At 43.6% G+C, this 23,170-nt stretch overlaps 1 protein-coding gene across 7 annotated transcripts in view; it reads right to left on the bottom strand.

Annotated features, from left to right (window-relative positions):
- AGAP1 (ArfGAP with GTPase domain, ankyrin repeat and PH domain 1) overlaps nt 1-23,170 on the bottom strand; it is a 386,106-nt gene that overhangs the window by 31,424 nt on the left and 331,512 nt on the right. For all 7 annotated transcript variants that reach the window (XM_026087248.1, XM_026087283.1, XM_026087275.1 and 4 more), the window contains 3 exons: nt 13,802-13,956; nt 11,438-11,528; nt 5,416-5,638 (listed from right to left, as the gene is read on the bottom strand). In XM_026087248.1, coding sequence (XP_025943033.1) covers nt 5,416-5,638; nt 11,438-11,528; nt 13,802-13,956 — 469 coding nt within the window. The remainder of the gene's footprint in view (nt 1-5,415; nt 5,639-11,437; nt 11,529-13,801; nt 13,957-23,170) is intronic.

Below are 23,170 nucleotides of genomic sequence, written 5' to 3'. Positions count from 1 at the left end.
CTCGTCAGGCCGAGGGCCGTTAGGAAACCAGAGCCGGCGACTGCGGAGCGCGTGGCACCGACGCTCCCCGCCGCCGCGTTCGCGGGTGACACCGCGTCCTTACGCCGGGAATCGCAGACCGACGCGCCGCCCGGAACAGTGAGCCGACGACCAACGCGAGCGAGCGAGCGCTATTCCCCGAATAATCGTTTTTACGACGAAAAGCCGGGGCGATTTAACTGTCGCGTAGAAGTCGCTCGCCGGTTATCCCCGGGAAGCCGGTTTGCTCTCGGCGCAGCGGACGGCAGCCTTGACGGCCAGCCAGGCTTTCAGCTCAGCGCTGTAAAAGTCTGCTAAATATAGCCGAGCTGCATAATGTTTTTTTCTGACCCCATTAAACACAGTTCATTAGCGAGCGAGGGATCAAACTGGATCTCGCGTCCTGAGGTGAAAGTCAGCTCCCAACTCGAGGCTTCTCGGACAGAATTAAGAACCTTTCTGGTTTCTTACGACCTTGGCTAACCAGAACGAACACGGTAACGGCTACGTTTGCTGTGCGGACGGGTTACCTGAGCAAAACTGCATTTACTGAAAAGTCGCACCATATATCCGGAGCACTGGCTTAAAAACGGAAAGCTCTAGCAGTGAAGGACTAGGCATATATTAGTATTTTAAGGTTAAGAGCTTTTTCACCTAGGACTGGCTTTGCTGAAGTCCCGGCTGTAGCAAAGACTAGGCGTTTTCGAGCACGTTCGCTTTTGCTAAATTTGCTATACCCGGAATACAAAAAAATCACACCGTGGAGTCCCGCACACCTAAACCTGAGCTCAGAAAGAGGCCGTATTTCCCGCAACGCAACCCCAAACCTTCAAAACCTGCATTTAAAGAACTGCCGCTTGCGCCTGCCTCAGCAGAGCTTAAAACCACGGCTGGTGCAAAGGGCAGCAGGCAGCTGAGCTTTTCCTACCTGCTCATTCCTCACTTGTGGAATACATTTTTAACGGCGTTGGGGGTTTATTTATTTATTTATTTACTTACTTAGGAGTATTCTCAAAAAGATGCCGAAACTGCGAAGCCCTTCGACTTTTAGGTTTGCACGCAGCCAAGGCGAATACTCAGCGCCACTTGAGTGAAAGAATGGAAAAACATCGCCACGATTGCGGCCCTTGGCAAAAAAGCGCGAGAGGCGCGTTCAGAGGAAAGCGAAACGCGCGGCAGGAAAGCTACAGCTCTAACTATATACTATAAATAACTACCGGCGTGAAAAGCCCAGGCGAAACGGGGCCCAGCTTGCCCGAGTCGAGCGTTCACTGCATCTCCGGCGTTCCTCGATTGAGCAAATTCTGCCCCGCTGCCGCTGTCCAGACTGCGCCTGTATTGCACCGCTCAAAATCAATGTTTTAAGAGTGCGCTTAAATAGTATCAATAGCAATTAGAGGGGAAAATCCTGATTTCATCCCCGGACCCAGTTAACTGTTGCAACATTGATTTACTCTAATTTGACTTCTCACTCCAAATTAAACCCACATTACCGAAGGAGGGACTCAGGGCAAACTCCCCCCTTCTGTCCTCCTTCCCCCCGACCCCCTCCCAAGACAATAAATTTAATATTGAATACACTTGGAGGAGGGGAAAAAAAAAAAAAAAGGCAGTTGTTGCAGGATCCATACCGAAAGATCTTTTTTTCCCTTTTTTTTTTTTTTCTTCTTCCTGCGAGTAATTAAAAGATGCTTTTCTTGACTAATGATCCCCCTGCTTAGAAACGGGAAGTCGATACTCCTTCACCAGCAGTCAGCTCCAATTTGTCACAAGGCTGGAGAAGTTTGAGCGGCGGTTCGCAGGGCCGCGGATAATTGCTGGAACCAATTACCAGCCCGCTAAAGCCGACCTCATCGGGGGCCCACGGACAACGAGCGGCGGCCAGCTGTTCCCCGCTTCCTTCTCCTCTCCCATATCCCGGCCCGCTCGGCGTTTTGTCTGCCGCCTCACCAGCTTTTCACGCGTGCCAGGAGCTCATGCTTGTCCCCATGCCGTCATCAACCAGCGCCTTCCATCCAAACTTGGCCTCTGCGTTGCTTCCTCCCGGGACCTGTGCCGGCTTCCAGTTTAATCCTAGACACGACCCAAGGTGTTGCTTTTGATCCAGAGGCGCTAAGTGACCTGGAGACCTGCTTATTTTACAAATCGTCTCGTAGCCTCCATGAGATCCCGCACACGTTAATGTTGGGAGGACAAACCCGGACGATATCCTCGATGGAAGCAGCAGGAGCAAAGCCTTTGGCTGCAAAAAGTCTCAGGCTTGGAGTTCATGTGCTTCAACCTGAGTCTTTTTGACCTTCAAAACACGTTGTCAGGGTTATCTTTGCCCGTGCTCCTTATTTATGCTATGGCCTACATTCAGCAATGCCTCCTGCAAAAAGCCTCTCAGAGCCTCTCCACCCATCCCTCGGCTGAGCAGAAACACGTGGGATTCCACCGCGGGGATTCAACGCCAATTTTTCCCAAGCTGAAGGCACGGCTTTTGAAGCCAGGTTCCCGTTAGTCCAGCGTGCGAACGCTCCTCGAGCTTCCCAGCCCCACAGGCTCAAAATCTGTGGAGCAGGCCGCAACACTTCTTTGCCCTGGAAAGCCTGTGGGCTTCCTGATGGCTTCATCTCCAGTATAAAGACACAATGTGAAATGGTGAAACCTTCCTAGGGCTCATTCCCTCGACAAATTTCTATTAACGGAGAGCCCATCATTGCACTGACAACGGATGGTGGTTATTTTGGGGCTGGAGGGATGGAGAGGGATGGGTTAAGAGACATGCTTATCATAAGAGACATGTGTTTAAGGTCTTTTACTGGTGCTTTGAGGTTAGCTCTCAACTCTGGCTGGTCCCAGGGCTGGCCGGCATGGGCAGGACAGTCCCACTTTGGGGTGCACCGGCTCACCAAGTGTCCACTCTCCTCTCCCATCAGGAGAGGAAGCCTTGCTGAATGCTTCCACCTTCCCGCTGGTCTCCATCTCTCCTAGTGCTCCCTCAACTCCTCTTCCACCGCATCGCCAAGTCTCAGCTCCCCAGTCATGTTTCTACTCACTTGCTTTCTTGCTCTTGCCCCAATCTCCCCCTTCCTTTTTTTTTTAACCTCCGCCTTCAAGTCTGTTATAGCTGCTCCTGACTGCAGTCCTCATGCAAAACTCAAAACAGCAGCAAGAAAACTTAGCGCGCAACTCGTTCCACCCTTAGAACTCAAACTTACTTTCTCGCCACGTCTTGGATAGAAAGATTATGCTGCTAGCAGAGACCAAAGTAAAGTACAACTGGAGGCACCGTCTTCGAGAAAGCAGAGCTTTCGGATATTTATGTGAAAAATGCCACTTGAGCTACTGCTCCAAACGGCAGAAAAAAATGGAGCACCAAAGCAAGATGAAAACTGCTTTGTGGGAAATTTTTCACATAATCTTAATTATATTTTTTCTATTAGCTCATCAGTCCCGTAAGTGTACACTTGAACATGCAGCTGGAAACGCATATTTATAAAAGGCACATTTATAGCTTATATCCCAAAACATCATACTTCAGGAAAAAAGTGCAATTACGTCACTGACAGATATGAATAGGGAAAAATACACAGCCAAATGTAAACATGGAGATGTAGAGAAACAAAGAGGAATTAAAATAAGCTCTGAGCATGGAATACGAAGAGAAAAAGTTAGTTTTCCATAAGCAAACCTCACTTCCACACATGAACAACAGAATTACTTAATTCAAACGGATGGCCCTCTTTTCATTGTAATCACTCATATTTTAGGTTTACCATGATAGCATTTAATTTATTATATAAATACTAATATATAAAAAAAATCTACTTGAGTGTATTCCTTTTTCTTCTGAATATTTAGAACGGCGATACCGTTCCAGCTCACACTGATAGTAAGGAGCAACATAGCTGCAACAATATGAGATTTCTGGATTAAACACATAGCAATACTGATAACTGCAAGGCAGCAATAATTTAATTTCAATCTAACTGATGAAATCCTTACATTAGCTATATAACAACAGACATGTATACAGCAGACATCCAGCTTATATATGAACAAAATCTCTATGTAGGTCTGCCTGAATATATTTATATGCATAGCCATTCATCTAAGTAGCCTGATTAATGTACTGGCTTCATTCTCGAAGATGAACCAAAGGTGGCACCACAAATTCATTTTTCAGTGCTAACGAAATAATGCAATAAGAAACAGTTGACTTCATTACAGACAACAGTGCAAACCTACTCCTGTTCTGCAGGAGGTGGCCCAGGTATCCGCTCCCTACTTCCAATTTCACTTGACGCAATATTGGAAAAAGCCGGATCCAGAGATGAAGTGTGTGCATTAACGCAATAATAATACAATTCCCTCTGTTTGATTTCTCTGATATGCAGGAGGCAAACACTCGAGAGCTAACGCTCCGTCCTAACGTCTGCTACCTGGGGTCTCAACGGTGCTCAGAGGCAGCCTAGCCCCCGGAGCTCGCGCTAAGGCAATTATAACACGCTTCTGAAGACAACTTAAAAGATAGGCCCAGCTGGGCAAGGTAGTCCAGAAGGTCTTCCTCATATCTGAACCTCCCTCTGCTGAAACAGAGTCTGCTAGAGGTCGCGTCACTTCCTCCGAACCACTACATTAGTTAGAACTATTAGCACTTACATTTAAAATCCACTATAATCTGGAAAGCACTTGTGAAGCATCTTCCTCCTTTGATGCCAATCAGATAAATTAAGCATACAAACCCCTTCGCTTTGGGTAAGATATCACAGAAAGAAGATTTTCACGGGGCTGAGCTACGACCAGTAGGTAAAAATACTGTTCTCCTCGTAGGAAAAACTCCCCTGCCAACTCATGCCTTCACGTGTATCACAGAAAGGAAGTAAGCAAGCCCGTATCGAGCAGGACTTTGGAGACAGCCGTGATGAGGACACGGAGAACCGACAACCAGCTACAAATTACACAGTGGTGGCCGGGGCGAGTTTAAACTACTGATGGCAGATTATTAATCACAAACCGGTAGCCCAAGAGCTGGGGATTTAGTGGCTTTAACAAAACAAAGAGCCATATTCGGGTATAATTTCGCTCGCGGACCAGCCCGGCGGGAGGTTTCAGCCTCCCACCGCTCTGCAGGGCAGGCGATGGAACAAAAAACCCTGGAGCTGCTGAGGAAACCTTCCCAAACGGGAAAAAATAACAGGGTCAATTCAACTTTTGACATGCTGGGCATGCAGTGAAGATATATATACACCTAAATTTTTTTTTTTTTTTTAAACAAGAGGTAGAATTATAAAAGTCCACCTTGTAAAACGTTGTTAGGCCCTACCACCTCTGATGGAAATGCCAAAATGACGTGCTCAGCACGGCACAAGGACCACCGAGCGTTGCAGCCTGGTGGAGCGAGGCACCTACCTTGTGGAGTCGGACGAAGGTTTCAGGTGGCCTTGGCTGCTCTCCTCCCAGACGCTGTTTGCCAGCTCATTCCCAATAGAAGACATGACCTTGATGAGCTCTAGAGGCCAATCGTCCAGGTCCAGGGAGCGGACCCGGGAGAGATGCGTGCCAAGGTTTCGGTGGATACCTGAGCATTCGATACACATGAGAGCGCCCAGATTCAAGCTGGCCCAGTCGGGGTCTGTGGGGAAAGGGACACAAGCAATTAGCACAAGGAGACACCGACCAAAATATTCTAGTTTATGTTTGCCAATAATCATTTTGGTTCCAAAAGCAACGGGAGAATAAATTCAGGTGTTCGGCTCCCGCTCGGGAAGCCTGGCGCCGGGGGTGATTTTTGCCCTCTTAGGACACAACCCTTTGGAGAAACCTGAAAGGATTAAAAAAGAAATTGCGGGAGGGTCTCCAAAGGTGGCGTGCATCGCTCCATCTACAGCCGCAAGGAAAATGCGAGTAAGAAAGAGGAGAAGAAACAAAGAAAATATCAACTGAGTAGCGGGTAGCTTATGAAGAAGTAGTGGAAAAAAGCCCCTCCTTGGGTATCTAGAGCCACTCGTAGCCAATTACAAGAGAAAAAGGGGGGAAAAAAAGAGCGACGAGATACAATGTCTCTGTTGCTCACTATATCAACTCCCTTAATAACCATCTATATCATCACCTACATATGGCTTTTACATCTAACACACTATGGGGTATGTTTTCATCTCTAAGATCAGGGAGATAAGTACTAAGATGAAAATGTGACACTTTGAACAGTCCTAGTTTTAGTGTACTAGCCAGAAGGATTCCACGGACCAAAAATAAAATAAAATAAAATAAAATAACCTCGCAAATGATAAGGCTGTGACAAACCTGACAAAAGCCGGGAAATTCAAAGTCATTTTCCAAGATGGTTCACTTTTTGTCACTGTCCTGTGTTATTTAAATCTAGATTTGTCTGACTCTCCCTCTTGAACAAACATTCATTTTAACAAATGAAATGAAAGACATTTTATGGGAGGAATTTTTGGTGGCTCTTTCTTTCCCCCTGCTGTCAGATCTTTTCTTTTCTCCTTACCCTCGGCCTCCCAAAGAACTAGGAGGCTATCATAAATATCAAGCAGCAAAACTGCGATTAATTGAAAGGGCAGGCATTTTTTATTCAAATCTACAGAAAATTTAGTACTGATAGAAAATGAATTTCCAAAGTCCTCTTCCATTTGGGGCAATTTCATCAAAAGACTCATTTCTGCTTTGTGTAACCCAAAACCTGAAAGGCTTTTCTGACATCCAAAATACATGGAAAACAAAATATTTCCTAGTTCTGTGCCAAAATAAATCACATTTGGACAAAAAGTATTAAAGGAGAGCAGATACTTTTAATGGCAAAGTCCAATATTTCATTAAAAAGGGTGATAGAAAAATTTCAGTCAGTCCTAACAAGTCTAAAAAAACCCAAAAAACAAAAAAATCAACAACAGAAAACCCTAAACCAACACAAAAAGTCCCACCCCACCTTATTTCACTCAGGCAGAAAATCAGATCTTTTGTTAAAAACGCTTTTGTCCATACCAAGTCTTACACTGAGAAAACCCAGCAGACATTTCGGATCTCCAAGAATACGGAAGACAAAAAAACCTGCTATGCTTTGCAAGCCCTTGGTAAGACACATAAGAAAACCCCCTTTCTGGCATCTTCCTTCAGGTCACCTCCACTGGTCACTTTGGACGTGTTCTCAGCGGGGGAACTCCAGTAAGATATTTGAAACAAGCTGAGCGGCTTGGACAAGTGGCATGTTCTTTGGATTCTGGGGAAAAAAACTGGTATGACTTCACTGGTGACATCTGCATCAGTGCGCGCACATGAAAACCTGTCCCCCAAATGACCAAAGGTAGATGACAGAAGTCATGGCTGACCAGTAATTAAGGCGAGCTATTGTAAACTACACGATCAGGGATCTCCCTCTTCTGAAATTCAGTCTATCTGCATCTCCCTTCGGCCCTACATAGCTGAGCACTATTTTTTGTTTTAATCCCACGCTTGGAAATTGTTACCCTTGATTTATGCTGAAAAGAAACATTCGCGGTCAAGTAGCCATAACTGATCTAGCTGTCTTTTTTTTAGAAGACGAAGATCAAAAACTGTATTGGAACAACCTTCACCTTCCCTGCTGATGCTAACAGTAATTCTGGTTGGGAATTAGGGTACTTATAACCACGTGCACTGACAGAGTCAGGCTTTTCTCCAGTACGCATACATCTAGATTTGATGGCAAAGGAGGAGGAAAAACCAATTCCACAAAGCTATAGGCACTATAAAGGCTAGTTTCCCTCTTTGTTTTGCTTACAGCTTCTCAAACAGCAAATATGAGCTTTTTTGCATCACTGCATATTCTCAGATTACAGTCTTCGGCTGACCACATTTTTTAAAGGTGTTCAGCTGTCTCTTTCTCTGAAAACCTCCCCCCCACTTCAAGTTGAGCTGTAATCGGACCAATCATTTGAAGGCAAAAGCTCTTGGGAGCAACACTTTTAGGAGAATAACCTCTCCACACCATCTCCTTTATCCCTTTGGACATGGGATGGTGGTTGATGAAGGACTTTGCAAGATGCCTTTTCCCTGGCTCTTCAATTCCTCCCCACAGAGATTTTGTCTGCTCAGCCCGATCCTACATGTGCTGCGCTCATCAGGATTCAGTATGGCAAAGAGTCATGGCAAAAGAGAGAGTAGTTGACATCTTTTCAATTCTTCGAGAGTTTTCTTCTATTATACATATAAAACTGAATCTTCTGATGGGTCTGATAGGCTTCCCAGTGCCAGAGAAATTAGTTCAGTGTTTGGTGCTCCCAAATCCAAAATACACAACAGTAAGTTACTAGATATCCAAACTCTGCTGAACTGAAAAACTCATGATGAAAGTCTCCTTTTATTTGCCCTCTTTGTTTTCTTCTCCAACAGAGAAGATCTGATATTCCAAGCCCTCCTATACCTTAAATGAGTGAATTGTGTTTATCCTTTGATCTATTCTTTAACCATTAACACTGGAAGAGCTAGAATCCTTTGGAGGCAGAAATTCAGCTGGGTTTGCCTAAGCGAACTGACTTTTAAGTGCCTTCTCCAGACAGAAGTCAGAACTGAGACTCTCATTGCTTTTGTGACCTCTGGGAAAAGGTGACATTAGTTTCCTTTTGGAATGTGAAAAAAAAATCCACTTGGGCAAAAACTTCAGCACCTGAAGACGACTTTGCCTCAGTGTCGTGTATCTACCACTCCGGGATGGGAACGTTATAAAAGGACATGGAAAAAATTTAAGTCTGACCCTGCTACAGGGCCAGAAGGCTGGTAGCACACAAATGCTATTCAATTAACATGCAACAAAGCAGAAGTTCCCAAGTGAAACAAAGTGCTATAATGAAGTGCTAAAAAGGCAAGGAGTTCTAGAAAGAGGAAGAATGAGACTTCTGAAGTGGAAGATTGATGGCTCCTGAATAGAGCAGAGGGACAGCAACATCTCATATTCCTTTGCTCCCAAACATCTGGCTTTGTGAAGATGCAAAGTATGCAAGCTTTCCACAAGAGCACTGCTGTTTGTCATGCAAAATGCTCCGGGGTAAGGACTTGTCCAGGCAGGGCAGAAAGGGAAAGAAGGAAACAAAGCACAGGCTGGCAGAAAAAGCAGCAAACTGAGGTTCACATGATGTGCATGTTTACATTTTAAGATACATCACTTGAGAAAGATCTCAAATTTTTCAAAGGAAAACCCGTGGCCTTAAAATTAGGGAGGCCAAATGGCATGAAGAGTCAAAGAGGGTCTAAATCATCTCCGAGGACGCTAACAATTAAATGCAGTTCTGATTGCAGTTCCAGAGTCACCAAAAAAACCCACAAAACCTTAAACAAAACAAAAAAATCCACAACAAAGTGTGGAGTGCTGCCAAAAAAGGACAGTCCCATCCTGCCTTCCCCCAGCAATATGGTCTTGGCACTTCCCTTCTGCTGGCAGAGTGCATGTGCGGCCAGCTCAGTCCAATATCCAATCTGGATGAAAAATAACCTGGCTGAAAGCAGGGGGAAAAAAAAAAACAACCAAAAAACCCCCATTGCTTTCCTGCACAATCGCTTTCCTGACTGAACAGCCAACGTGGCTGCACAAATGCTGGTGTAGGCACCAGACTGGGGAGAGGAACACACACCTCGGTGGCAGCATTCACTTTGGCCAGCTTAAATGGATCAGGGACCTATCCCCAGAGCAGAAAGGCGGGTATGGGTGTGGGAAGCAGGCTGCAGTGAAGGGATCACACTTTTCTGCTCTCCTCTGATGACCAGTGAGCAGGGTCTAGGAAAATGCTACCTCCAGCAGCAAAGAGAGACCAGAGCAGGAGTCAGGAACACTGTGCAATGTGGGCTGCTCACGGGCGGGAGTACTCCAACTAAGCCAAATATACATCCAGGTCACTTGAAGACCTCAGCACAGCATCTTTCATACCTTTTACTTGACCTATATCCAAGCTTTGGAGTAAACCTCAATGACTACCACACTAATAAACAACACTAATAAATAAGAGCAGTTTTGGCCTGTGTATGTTAAAATACAGGTCAAACTAACAAGTTTGCTGCTGGATTACTAGTCAAGAGAATGTAAAGACCTTAATTTATGGATGCTGCTATTTTTTCTTGCTGCTAGTGAGAAATCCCTATGATATTTCTACTGAGGATCACCTCCAAGCAGGTCAACAAGCTGTTTTGACAAGATGTGAGTGCTGGTGCTCAAAGGCCAAGCCAGCCAAGGCTCATACCAGCGTGTGCTCAACCGCCGGGGACAGAGCAGTCGCCTTGGTTTTTGATCCATCTCCTACAGACAGCCTATAAATATCTGAGACAGGTTTCAAAAGAAGCAACTGAAATCAATAAATCTGTATGGGAAGCACATTTTGGTGGTATGGCCTGGAAAAAAACTTTATTTTAAATGCCTGCTAATCTGTTACCCGCATTTTCTTCAAGCCTTCCGAGGTTGAGGCAGGGGATAATAGGTTTGTTGGTGGGTGACTGAATCAGCTTAATCGCTAACCACGCGGACAGTGAATTAATCATGCAAAAGCACTTGTATTTCTGTATGAATGTTCACTTTAAAGTCAACTGGGATGTTAAAATTGCTTAGATCGGTAGTCAAATTCCTAAACAGCGAGTCTTAAAAAAGACACTGATCCAAACAAAAATAAATGAATAATTTTCCATTTTAAGCACACATGAAATCACAAGAAAAGTTCTGACTTTCAGGTATCAAAGAAATAAAGAGGCCCAAGTTCTCGTTCCTTCTGCTTCTACAACTAATTGCTTTGGAGCAAGAGTACTTCCTTTTTATGGCTTTGTTACAAACCCCTGGAACTAAAGAGCAACAGAATAATGACCTCAGCTGGGGTTAGTGAGGTGAACAGCAGCTCAAAGTATTCTTGAGAACACTTTCCTGAACATTAAGTATATGTTTAAAAAATAAAAAGGGGAAAGAAATACAAAGGGGGGAAAAAAAATCCCAAATCAGTTTTTGAGTATCCAGATATAATGAGCAATGACTTTGGTTCCTTCTGACAAGTAAGAAAACACAAAAATCAAGCTTTACCTCTCTGAGAATATTGCCAAGGCCCACATGCCCTCTCCACCCCCAAACAGGAGGAAAATGGGAGTAACTGATGTCAAACAGCACACTATTTTCTCCTTTTCTTCAAAGAAAAGTGAAGAAATGCTCACATTCAAAGTGGCAAGTGAAACAAAAAAAAGACAGAAAGAAAGAAATCAGGACTCATTTGACATAGCATGCATTAAGTATGAATTAACATAAAATAAGCCTGATTAAGCAGACTCCATGACGAGCACGGGCAAACCTCATACAGAATATAACACCAAAAAAACAAAGACCGCGGTCTTTGTTCATGCAAGTCTTGGCCAAGGAGAAGGAGTCAACGTTAAAAAGCCAAGCTCTTGCGTTAGCGGAGGCTGTACTCACTCTGTGCCTCGCAGTCCACGCAGTGAGAGTTGCCTCTGATGTTTCTTATTGACTGCAGGGCCATGGCCTCATTCTGACTTGTCAGTCGGGACTGCGGATATTGAAAGAAACACATATAACAAATAAGAACCCAGTGAAAAGGTCTAGACAACACAACTGTCGGCTGTATGAGAGGCAAACAACAAAGCTCAGACCGAGATTGAATGAATGCGTTCAAGGTACCTGAAGACTTTGGTTTGCTTCTCAAGAAATAGTGCTCCTTCGGCATCCTCACGAATGGCAATTTCAGGCTTGCCAAGCAGATACTCCTATTTCCTCCCATATTTCTGACAGCTCAAGATTTTTCCTAAAGCTCTCTTTATCCTGCACAGGAAAATCCAGCATTTTGGAGATACTGGACTGAACTTGAACAGCTGGGGATGCTGCGCGGGGGAAAGTCAAGCTTAAAAATGAATCTTGCTACCAAGGAAGGTAGTCACAGTGCAGGTTTATTTCTTGAGATAAATTAGATACGAATATTATTTGATAAAATCAATTTCCTTTATCGACACAGGTGCTTTTGCTAATGAAGACTAAGGGGTGGTTTGCAAAAGAAAGTGAAAGCCTTTTATCATCAAAAGGTCAGACCGAATCAGATAGCTCCCATTTAAATTCTCTCCATGAAGACCTGCCAGTGACCTTTCCTTGGACCTGGAGAGACCGTCAGTAGGTACAAGTAGTTCAGCTCTACCCAACTAAACCACCTGGTAAGCTTTCAGAGAAGAAAATTGTTAGCTAGCTGTACCAAATTACGGACTCCTTACAATTAATTGGTTTAAGCAGGATGAGGACCAGGACTTAAGTATGGCAACGTGGAGATACACACTCCCAATCTATCAAAAGGACACACACTTACGCTACTCCGATTAGTTCTTCTGCCATGTTTTTGGATGTCAGCAATATTTTACAGAGAAAACCTCTCTGAGCACTGTAGCAGGTTAAGCATATAACCAACAAAGCTCCTTGTACAAGCATAATCTTGTAGATGGTGTGTCCTTTTTAAAAGGATATTTAACGTATGCAAAGTCCAATCTTTTCTATAGGTATTGGGTAGTAAATATTACCAGCCACTCTTCATCCTCTGTAATTTTTTTTTTTTTTTTTTTTAATATAGGTGTTAGGGTACAAATTTCCTCTGTCATGCTGCCTTAGCAGCACGTTCTAATGTATATACGCAGTTCTGGGTTTTAACATATGCACATTAGAACATGTAATTCCATAGAAGTAAGGCACAAAAAAAATAGGCAGCGATTCTTCCCCATTTCAGAACAATATATTAATTTCTTTAAACAAAATGGGAAGTAAATTATATTATGATGATGATGATAATTACCGGTGTCTGAACTACTCTGGCAAAGAGGCAATGAACGCAGGCATTCATTTCAAAAATTTCAAATTCTCCTTCCTAGCAGTATGAAATGATTAAAGGCATTTCTTCGGTGGATGGTGTTGAAGGATTTACAGGTCTGAACAATTACTCCCCATTTCTCTCCCTCCCTTACCACTCGACACCTTGCTCTCTAGTTATGAAGTGTTTGCAAATCCAGAGCCTGCAGAATCAGTTGTTTTCCTGCCCCTCCAAAAATGAGCAATGGCTGAAGAAGTGTCAGATTTTAAACATTTATTTTGATAGGAAAGGAGAAAAAGTTATTTCCGTCATAATATGAAAATATAGCAAAGAAGGCAGCCCGTTCCTCTTAGGCCATTTTCCTCTTTCCCCCAAAAAAGATTTGATGAACCATTTCTTGATTAGTTTTCCGTTATATTAGTTAAAGCACAAAACCATAAAGAATTGATTCAGTGTAATTAAAGAAAAGAAAAATTGCACGCAGGTTTCGTAAAACAGTAGACACAAAGGCAATAGCTTATTTTTGATTTCTCTTGAGTTGTATTACATCGTCACAGAGTCATGCGGATGAACATTACTGCACATTTATTATTAGGCCAACCAGAACGTTTAATTAAACTTTGCCATGCAGGAGCTCAACCATTTTTAACTAGAGATTTGACTAGTAAAGGAGTTGTTTTTTGGATCTGCCTCCACTCCCCCCCAAGACAGGCTTTCCTTCAAGGCTCCTCTGCAGACCTCTAACCCAAAATAAATGATTTATTCAATTGCTGTAAAACCAAATTGCAAAACAGGTTAGAGTACCAGTTTTCTTGAGATATCTGACATATGTACGCAGCTGGTTAATACTGCTCTGACCTGTGCCTAGCTCATGCATATCTCTAGGAGTGCAGGTTTTTAAAACAGGGCTAGTGATTTTGTTTGCCTTTTAGTGACCGATGTCCCATTACTTATTTTCAGTACTCTGTGTACCGTACCTTGTTCTTACTGCTCTCACACGACTGTAAACTGGCCAAGATCTGACTCTCTATGGCTTGTACCCATGCATCTCTTTCTTCATACGTGGTAGCTTCAAAGTGCCAAGTCTGGCCGGTGAGAGAGACAATGATAAACTCAAAGTTTTCTTCTTGTTCTGGGGGAAAAAAAAAAATAGGAAGAAAATGTAAAGTTAAGGATATCAATAGCTAGGCCTAAATGTGATCTTATCTGATGAGCCCTTCTGCAATGCAACAAGCAAATACAGGTGTGGACATCTGAGGTTTTGAGGCTAAATACATCCAAAGACACCAAAGTTGCATGATGCATCAGAAAACATGTTGATGCATTGCTTTTCCCTTCAAAATGTTATTTGATATAGATAAAGTACTGTTTTTGGTAAATAGGGAAAATTCCTCTGTGTGTGTGTGTCTCCATTTCTCTAACCACAAAGTGGCTATCAAACACTATTTAGACTTAAGCCTGCGGTGGTAAGACCTACATGCCAGAAAAAACAAAGTATCCCCCAAAATAAGAGATGAAAGGAGTATAAAGAGCTGACACAACGGTTTGAAAAATTACCCTATTTCTTCAAGCATGTGTGTACATGTATGGACGCAACATATGAAGACCAATATGTACATTTTCTTTTCTACAGCATAAATATAGTGGGTTATAATACAGAATAAACATCACTTCAACCTGTTCAACTTTCACGTCCGACACGGGAGATGAGAAAACAATCCGAGAAGCTAGCAGAAGGGGTCAGTGAAATATCCTTAGGGCCACTAGAGCGCAAGGATAAGTATTCAGGCCAGAGGACCGCAGCGTATGAAAACTGCAGCAAAACTGAACTAAACGGGCGCACACTTTATTAACTACACATGGGACACCAAAGTCAAATTAAAAAAAAAAAAATCAAGGAAGCTGAGAAAGTGGAATTAGGAAGGGCAGGCATGAAGCATGAAAGGAAGAGAATAATAGAGCACAAAGTTCTGGTGAACATCAGCCATAATGGGCTTTAGAAAGGGCATTTACATTCACTCATCTACTAATGACTTATTATACATTCAGAGTCACGAAACTCTTGCATTACCCTTTCATCCATAAGCATGCAAGGATAAGTGACAAATCTAGCCCTTGCTTTAAAGACGGTAGCGCTGCGCACTGGAAGTCATTTGCTCAACCGATGGGGCGACTGGTTTTCTTCGACAAACTCCAGGCTAGAAAGGCCAACGCCCACGCTGGTGTAAATCTCCAGAGTCCCACTGAAGCCCGTGGAGGTCAGCTTGCTAATAGCAGCAGGTAATTAGACTGAGCTTTAATGAACTTTCAAAACATAGTAGGAGGTTACCTTGCACCTTGAGCTGAGAATAAACCCGAAGGCGAAGGTTATTTCAAGGGGAATGGGGACACCTCAAGCAGCAGTCTTATTAAAAAAAAAAAAGTGTGTGGGTAAGTGGGGAAAGAAAAAAGAAGAGAAACAGTGCAACTGTACAACTTTACAACTGCTTAACTACTTTTATGTTACAGCAATATAGTGCTTAAAAAAAAAAAAACAACCAACACATAGAGTCATTATGCAAAATGCTATGGTTAAGTCATGGGAAAAGCCACAATTACCCAATGGAGCTTCATGAATTTAGGAAAAAGATGCAAGGCTGACTAAAATAGAGTGTTAACAATAAAGGAAATTGCTTTCAGCCCTGCGTGCTGCCCTCTAGGAAAAACGCAGTTATCTTGAATAAAAGCTGAAGCACCTCCAGAAAGTCTTGTTGAAGGAGGAGCGCCCTGACAAAGAAGAGGGAACACTGGCAAGATGAGAGAAGAAGAAAAACTAAATCCCACTTGTAGCAGCCTCCCGTAGAGCGGGTCCAATTTAGGAAATTCATCATTCTTAGCCTTTTTAATGGCTAAGCGATACATCTTTGCACTTCTGAAGTCTTGCTAAAGGAGGATTTCCAAATGCCCAGTCACCAAATCCACCGGTTCAGAAAAACCTTCTATATAAATTGGCTGCAAACGCTTCCATCTGTCCAAACAAGGTTCCCCTCTACGCAAGCGGGGAGATTAGAAGCGAGCACACAGAAGACTGCAAAGTTTTCGGTAAAGTATGCATCAGAAGGAAGAACTGCATAAGCAGGAACAGTAAATAAAACATAAATGCTAAGCTCAAAGATTTTCATGGCAGTTACTCAGCGCCGGTGCTGCTGAGACATATATATTAGTATGGGCGAGGGATGCTATGATACGCAGTAACAAAGGCCCTTTTTATTTTCATTCCTTTTTCTACATCTCAGGTCCTTCTCCCTCCTTTCTCGAAGCATCCTGCCCTTCTCCATCTGCAGCTCTGCTCCGGATGGCTGTGCGTCTTGGCTGTACCTCTCTCCACTAGCCCGCTGGCTGTACGCCGTACTGCTCCCACGCAAGCCCAAAACACGTTGCTAGAGCTGAAGGAGCCAAGGCAGCGTTTGGGGGCTGCCTATTAGGGGGAGGAGGACGAATGCACCTAAATACACCCCAAGCGACGGTACGGCATTACGGTCGTGCCGGGTGACTTGGTGCGGTGGTGGCATATAAAATCAAGAGACAGCGTAACTGAATTCTCCTGTCTTCCCTCTGCCAATAATCCTGATTGCATCCATGAAATTGGTTTCTCTTGGCCAAGAAGGGGATAGGATTCGGCCATCAGAAATAAATTCTGCAATCCAACCCGTTTTACATGGCATTATTTGGCATTCACCTTTTAAAAGCAAGCTTGAAACAGCATGCTCACAACAGCACCTCTGCAAGTTTTCCCCCCACCCCGAAATGTTACATTAATGCTATTCTTCTGCTTATGGAAGGTCTACTGCACAAGACACGCAACCAGCTAGTAAGGCTAGAGCGCAATCCAAGAAACACACCTTCAGCCATTCCCATGGCCCTCCTTTTAGACGCAAAGTATCCTTTTCCCAGGGGAAAGGCTCTCTTGTCTAACCTCCTGACCTTTCTTGCTGTGACCAGACGACGCTGTGACAAGCTGCCACCTTGGCCGCTCTCCTGGGAAGCTCCCCAACACTAAGTGCAATAGCCGTGGGCTGGGAAAGACTCGCATCCTTTGCAGTTCAGGGGTGGAAAATCCACGTCACAGGTTGATGAGTATGTCCCAATATGCCCTGCCCTCCTATGGGTTCAAAGAGCTGCAGCATGTTGAAAGCCTAGGCTGGAAGGATGTTTTAATGCCATCAAGAATCTAGCTGAAAACTTGGCCATCGCTGACGAGACATGAAGAACGTAGCGCCTGGCATTCCTTTTTAGCTGCTGGAGCTCTAGATTTCTTTCCTGAAAGCTCAGCTGAGGAGCAAGTGCACTAGCTGAAGACCTCAGCAATACGCTTTCTGCTTAAACGTGACGAAAAAATATTTTGCAAGCGCAGTTTGGAAACCGAAGAGCAGAGCCTACTGCACGTCACCCACAAAGCGATGCCTCAAAAGACAGTGGGTGCAGCGTGGGTAGCTAAAGTGCAAATCCGTAAGCACCGCGTACACAAGCGGAAAAACCCAGGCGGCAGGACAAAAGCGCTTGGTTTTCACTCTCCAGTAAAATTACAGGTCGTGCTGTTTAAACCCCTACGAGCCCAATCACAAAATTTTATTAAACAGGCTTCCGTGTTTAACAGTTATTCACAGAAAGGTCCACTATAATAGTATTTTAGCACCATCAACCTGTCGAAATCAACCTGCCCAATTACTCCCAACTACATTAATAACACCGGATATTACACTAATTGTGTCCAGTTTCCATGCAGACGAGGTCCCAGGGGGCTAATTTTGCATCCGCGGGGGCAAGCGACTCCGCCATCAAGCCGATTTCCCCAGGAATCCCTCCTCATTACACAAGTCCAGGCTGTCAAACTTTTTTTTTTTCCCCTTTTTTTTTTTTTGGGTAAAAGGTTAATGGGCCAATCAGTCATCAATTATTTCCTGGAAGCAGAGCAGACAAAGGGTTAAAGCGCTAACAAACAGCTGCAACTGATTTACATTTGGAAGTTATTATCAACAGAAGCTGCCTAAGAAATGATGATGTTGTTTGTTTAGGGTTTTTTTTGTTTTGTTTTGTTTTTTAAGTGGGAAGGGGTGGCTAAGATGGGAGAAGAGCTGAAATTGTGAGATCAGGATGCTATGGAAGCCAAAACAAGAGAGATTTTTTTTTTCCCCCCAGAGGACCAGTGGAGGTGGACATGCAATCCCCAAGTTTCAGCAAAACGCAGTCCGTTGTATATAATAGCATGTAAATCATCACTACCACCATTTCCAAGGGGCTTCATGGTACCACTGCTTACGCCGCACATATTTCTTCCACCGTTACCTTTTCTGAGTATTTGCACCTCCCGCGTCTTTTATCCTCACTATCCAGAACTGCATGAACAGCCGCTGACACCTTCCAGCGACGGCGGGTGACTGCCGGCGTAGTTTGAGGTCAACGTAAGACGGGGGCATCCTTCTGCCAGGCGCTCTCCAGGCACAAACCGCCCCAAAAGCTTGCGTTTAAACGGAAAAACTATTGCATAGGTGCGTGCCGAAGACGTGCTAGGATTAAGCGACTCCTCACGGATGGTGAGGAATTCCTGACGGATGGCGCCGCCAACGCGAGGTGCATTTTCCCGAGACCACGAGCCGAGTGCAGAACCAAAAGATGCGGTGACGTATTTCAAACGGCCATCAAGCATCTCCCCGAGTTGAGGTTACAGCTTGAAACCTATTCAAGCACGCCTGAAGTAACACGGAGACCTATTTAAGCTCCCCCTTCATCCCTCAAAACGCGCTTCCGCTCAAGCACCCTTCCTTAATGACCCTTAATCTTTTCAAAAGGATGATAATGAAAAGCTGCTGAGGTGCCCTGGCAATAAACACTACATGTTTACAATCTACAATTTGTTTACAACGAAGACGCGTGTTATTCATGTACTAGATAATGTTAACTATCATTACCTTTTGCCACTCGGAGTAAATTATCCCCGTAACTTGGAAGATAAGTATGTTTATTAGCCGCCTCAATTAAGGAAATATTTGTGCCATGTCCCACTGGGCATGACTATGCTAATACTTCTCTCCCCTTTCCAAACCCAGTGTCTAAATCTAATTAGTTTTGAAAATCAACCCTATCAGGACAATATAGCTCTGCTATCGGTTGCCCACAGCTCTCGGTAAAGGTTGCGTTCCACTGGAAGATTTTTTCCATAGCACTGTTTTATACCACTTCCCGGGAATGACAGACAGCAGATGAAGGGCTTGTTCCCAGCTCAGGGGACTCGGCTCCCCCCGCCGCACCTACTTGTTGTTTTATTTGGATGCCGAGACAAGGATGGTTGGAAGAAGCCCACAAAGTCATTTTTAAATTCAGTGCGTAAGTCTGGACGTGCATTAGATGTTTCCTAACACTTTTTTAAAAAACATGGACATGTTTTGAGCCTGCAGTTTGCTATTAAAATTCCCGGGGTTTCAAAGCTGAAGAGCTTTCTTACCGGAGAGGTATCGTGAGACGCTATCTCCAGCTGACCAGGGCTAGTCGTCGGGGCAGCACGTACCTTTGGCAAGCTGCTCAGCCACCCCTCGGTCTGCTCTGGTCACCCACCGCTACCTTTCGGCATAGGCGCAGCATCAGGACAGCAAAGGCATCGCTACCTTTTAAAGGAGAGGTAGTCCTGGAGGCCATGAACGTGCAGAAGAAAGGTTCTCCAGGAGAACTTTGCAGCTCTGATGTCACGCACATAACCACAAAGAGTGGGAAAAAATGAGGATTTAAGATCTTTACAAATGTTTAACCACAGCATCCAGAGCAGTCACTTAATTTTAGCAAGATGCTTCTCCATACCGTGCTGCAACTTCTGTTGACATAGGAAGAACAATCCTGTATTCGACCACCCTGCTATGACAGGAGGAGACCCCCCCAAGGGAGGCCCGTGCAGAAATCCCCTTGTGAGAAGCACCTAACAACCACAGCAACTGTTTTCTGCCTCTTAAGTGGAGATTTTGCTACCTGGAAGCATGCGAAATACCTAAATAATAGGACCAGAATTAAAAAGTAACCAAGGGGCTGTTTTCTATAGCCCAAGCTTTCAAAAAAACCAAGACTGCACCAACAGGAATAGTTCTGTTCTGCAGAAAGGCATAAATGCAATTCAGCAAGCATGTGCTCAAGACTAAAGCAGATCTGTTATTCTGGACTGTCATTTCCTATCACCATTCCCTTTTTTGAAGGCATAATTATCTAAACATGTGGCTTTTAGTACTTACACTGCTCATTAACTCTACATTTGCCAATCTCGCGATTCCAGCCACCATACGAAGGCTTAATGTACGGGCTCGAGGATGCAAAATTATGGAGGACACCGGACCTTTAGTAGGGCTAATACTTCCAAGAAAGACCATTTTGTCCAATTTAGGCACAGAATTTCATCCTGGTGATACTTGTCAAAACTCTTCCACCATGGCTTTCAGGGACACGTTCCCATACAAAGACAGGTGCGTTCACTCCACTTGCCTTTGACGCTTAGTTTGATCAATATGGTAAAAGACTCTTCAAACTACACATACCCTAAAAATGGGAGCTTTACTGTTTTTATATATATATATATATATATATATATATATATATATAAGGCAATTCTTGATACTTGTTTCACTGTTAAAATTGTACTAACAAGTAGATACAAAGCCACAAGCTTCTCAATGAGTAAACTTGTAACAAACACGCCCCTGCATCTGATGGGAAGAAAAAAAAAAATCTGGCTAGGAGATGAAAAATACAGAATTGCATATTATTAAAAGTATCTAGTTAGTTTTCTTTTAAATGGAAAAAAAACTGAGCAAACTTATTCCAATAATCATCATCTCTCTCATTTCATGTTTTGCCCTCAGTGCTCGAAAAGAGAAGAAAAAGATCAAACCAGAATTTTGCTGCTGTTGCTCGAAAAGGTAGCAATTTTACACTTACAACGAGAAATAAAACAAAATCATAATTAAAAACGCTTCCTTAACAAGCTGCAGTAAAATTGCACTTTTGTTTCCCTGACGCACTTTATTTGGCAGCGAGAGCGAGGCATCCGACAGCAGTACAGCAGTAATTGTGCAAAAAAGGACGGTGATATAAATCACCAAAGGTTAATGATCAGGATGTGAACATAGGGACTTGTTTACAGAAATAGCATGCAATTTAAAATTTACAGGAGATTTAATGCCACTGCTTGGCAATCACTAAAATCAACAGCCCAGAAAACAGTGACATTAAGAAAAATATTACAGTTATAATCATTCCAAAATAAGTCAATTAGTGTTAGGGCATGCGCTTGTGATTACTTGACCCATTTGGTTCGCACTTAAGTGAAAAAAAAAATCCTCCCCCCCCCCATTATACTGAGATTACTGAGTTGTGACCTATTTTGCATTCCATATTTCGCACTCTCTCCCCTCTTCTCATATGCTGGTGGAGAGGATGGCGGAGGCTTTTTCTCCTTGCCTGGCTTCCAAGCAATTCTCACCTTTGACATTCGTAATAACAAAAAACAAAAAAAAGGAAAAAAGAAAAAAAGAAGGAAGTTTATAATTGTGTTGTTCAAATGAAGGTGGCGGAAGGAAAAAAAAAAAATTCAATCTGCTATTATACAAAAGCCATGACGGCTGTCTTCGGCGAGGGAAAAAAAAAAAAAAAAAAGCAAGTCAATTTGTGAACTTTGGCACCGGGTGACCTTTAGAAATACAACAATATACAGAATTTACAAGGAAGAGTAGCACATGCAAATGACCCGGCACTGTCTCGCCTTTGGATTAGAGCTGCAAAGAGCATTATGGAGAACGCTTTCGCAAAACAAATTAAGACTGTTACTTAAATGTCACGGCACACACTATTGTATTTGGCTACAGATCATTACACCTGGTACTAACACTTTTAAAAACTGTAATAACTTGGGAAATATTACATTGAGTGCCCACATGTATAAAGGGAAAATAAAATAAAGGAAAAAAAAATTAAATAAATAAAAGAAGAAAATGGGTTCCCGAAGTAATTTAAACATCGCCACTCCACGACTAGAGGGAAAGGTCAAAATTTAAGTAAGCTGAAAGGAACACAAATGGCAAAATAAAACGCACAAACAGAAAGATGAAAAGACCACGGGAATGACTCCGCAAACACGAGACGAAAACACGCATGCTTTGGGCAAATTTGATTTTCGTTCCCGCATCGGCTACGGGAGAGCCACAACGAGGACAATTTTCGGAAAAAGGGGGTTACGAGAAAGGGGATGGGGGGGGGGGAGGCGTTCAGCTAAAACGTGTGGGTTTGTTACCTTCGGTGTTGGTGCTGCTGCTGCTGTATATATTTCGCAGGCTACCAACACGGTTTAGTTTCCACGCTTTGCGTTTGGCTGCGTCCAGAGAGCAGAAGGGGGAGAGAAAAAAAAGAGAATAGAATAAAAATAACGAAAAGGGAAAAAAAAAAGGGGGGGGGGAAAGAAACGTCAAAATAGCATGAGAAGTAAAATATGAGCACGAGCCGGTTAGACCGGGAGAGCTATGCACTGAAAACGCACACAGAACCTCTCCAATCCACAGGCAACACGGACCGTATTTAAGTCTCTAAAACACGACGAACGTGCACAAGGTTATTAATGGAGCTGCTATTGGAATAGACAAAACCAGACCAGTAGGACTGAGAAAGCACAAAGTTTTTTTGCATACGGGACACACAGTTAGACACAAAACAACTCCCATAAAACGCTGCTTAATTAACAGCGAAAGCCAGGCAGGCAAGAGTTGCCTTTTCCCCAAAAGGCCGTATTTACCCACTGGATGCCTGGAGTTATGATGACTTTAGAAATTCAGGCAAGGACGTAACGGGCTTAAATCATCAGAACAGCAACGGACAGTATTTGCAGCGTTGAGCTTTGCGGCATTATTTAATTATTTCGAAGGGCCTCAAGGGGACGGGTGATGCCCTGCAAATTACGGTCGTGCTGCCCACCCTCCTCCCAGGCAAATCACTGCAAAGGAAACGCTTGTTTGGAAAACAAAAGCGCGTATTCTTTATATAAGAGACACCACCATCGCTTTACTAGAATTGCAGCAAACTTTGATTCTCCGAGTTGCTCTATTACAATCAGCAGAAAATAGCGTTCAAAGGCACTCGAATACTGCACTCGTTAGGTGAAACTAAGTCTTTACGGTCTTGAAAATCTACATGCTTTGCCTCAAAAGTGCATTCACAGCACAAGAAGTAAATTCAATACGCTTAGACTAAGCTTCATCAGACAGGATGCACTTTCCTTTCTTGAGACATCCAAGTCCCTACGCCGTGATGCTGCTGGCATCCAACACGGCTTGCACGGGAAC

Source organism: Apteryx rowi, unplaced genomic scaffold, assembly GCF_003343035.1.
Source record: "Apteryx rowi isolate R43461 unplaced genomic scaffold, aptRow1 scaffold_12, whole genome shotgun sequence".
Classification (NCBI taxonomy): Eukaryota; Metazoa; Chordata; class Aves; order Apterygiformes; family Apterygidae; genus Apteryx; species Apteryx rowi.
This window is presented reverse-complemented; position numbering and strand designations above follow the sequence as displayed.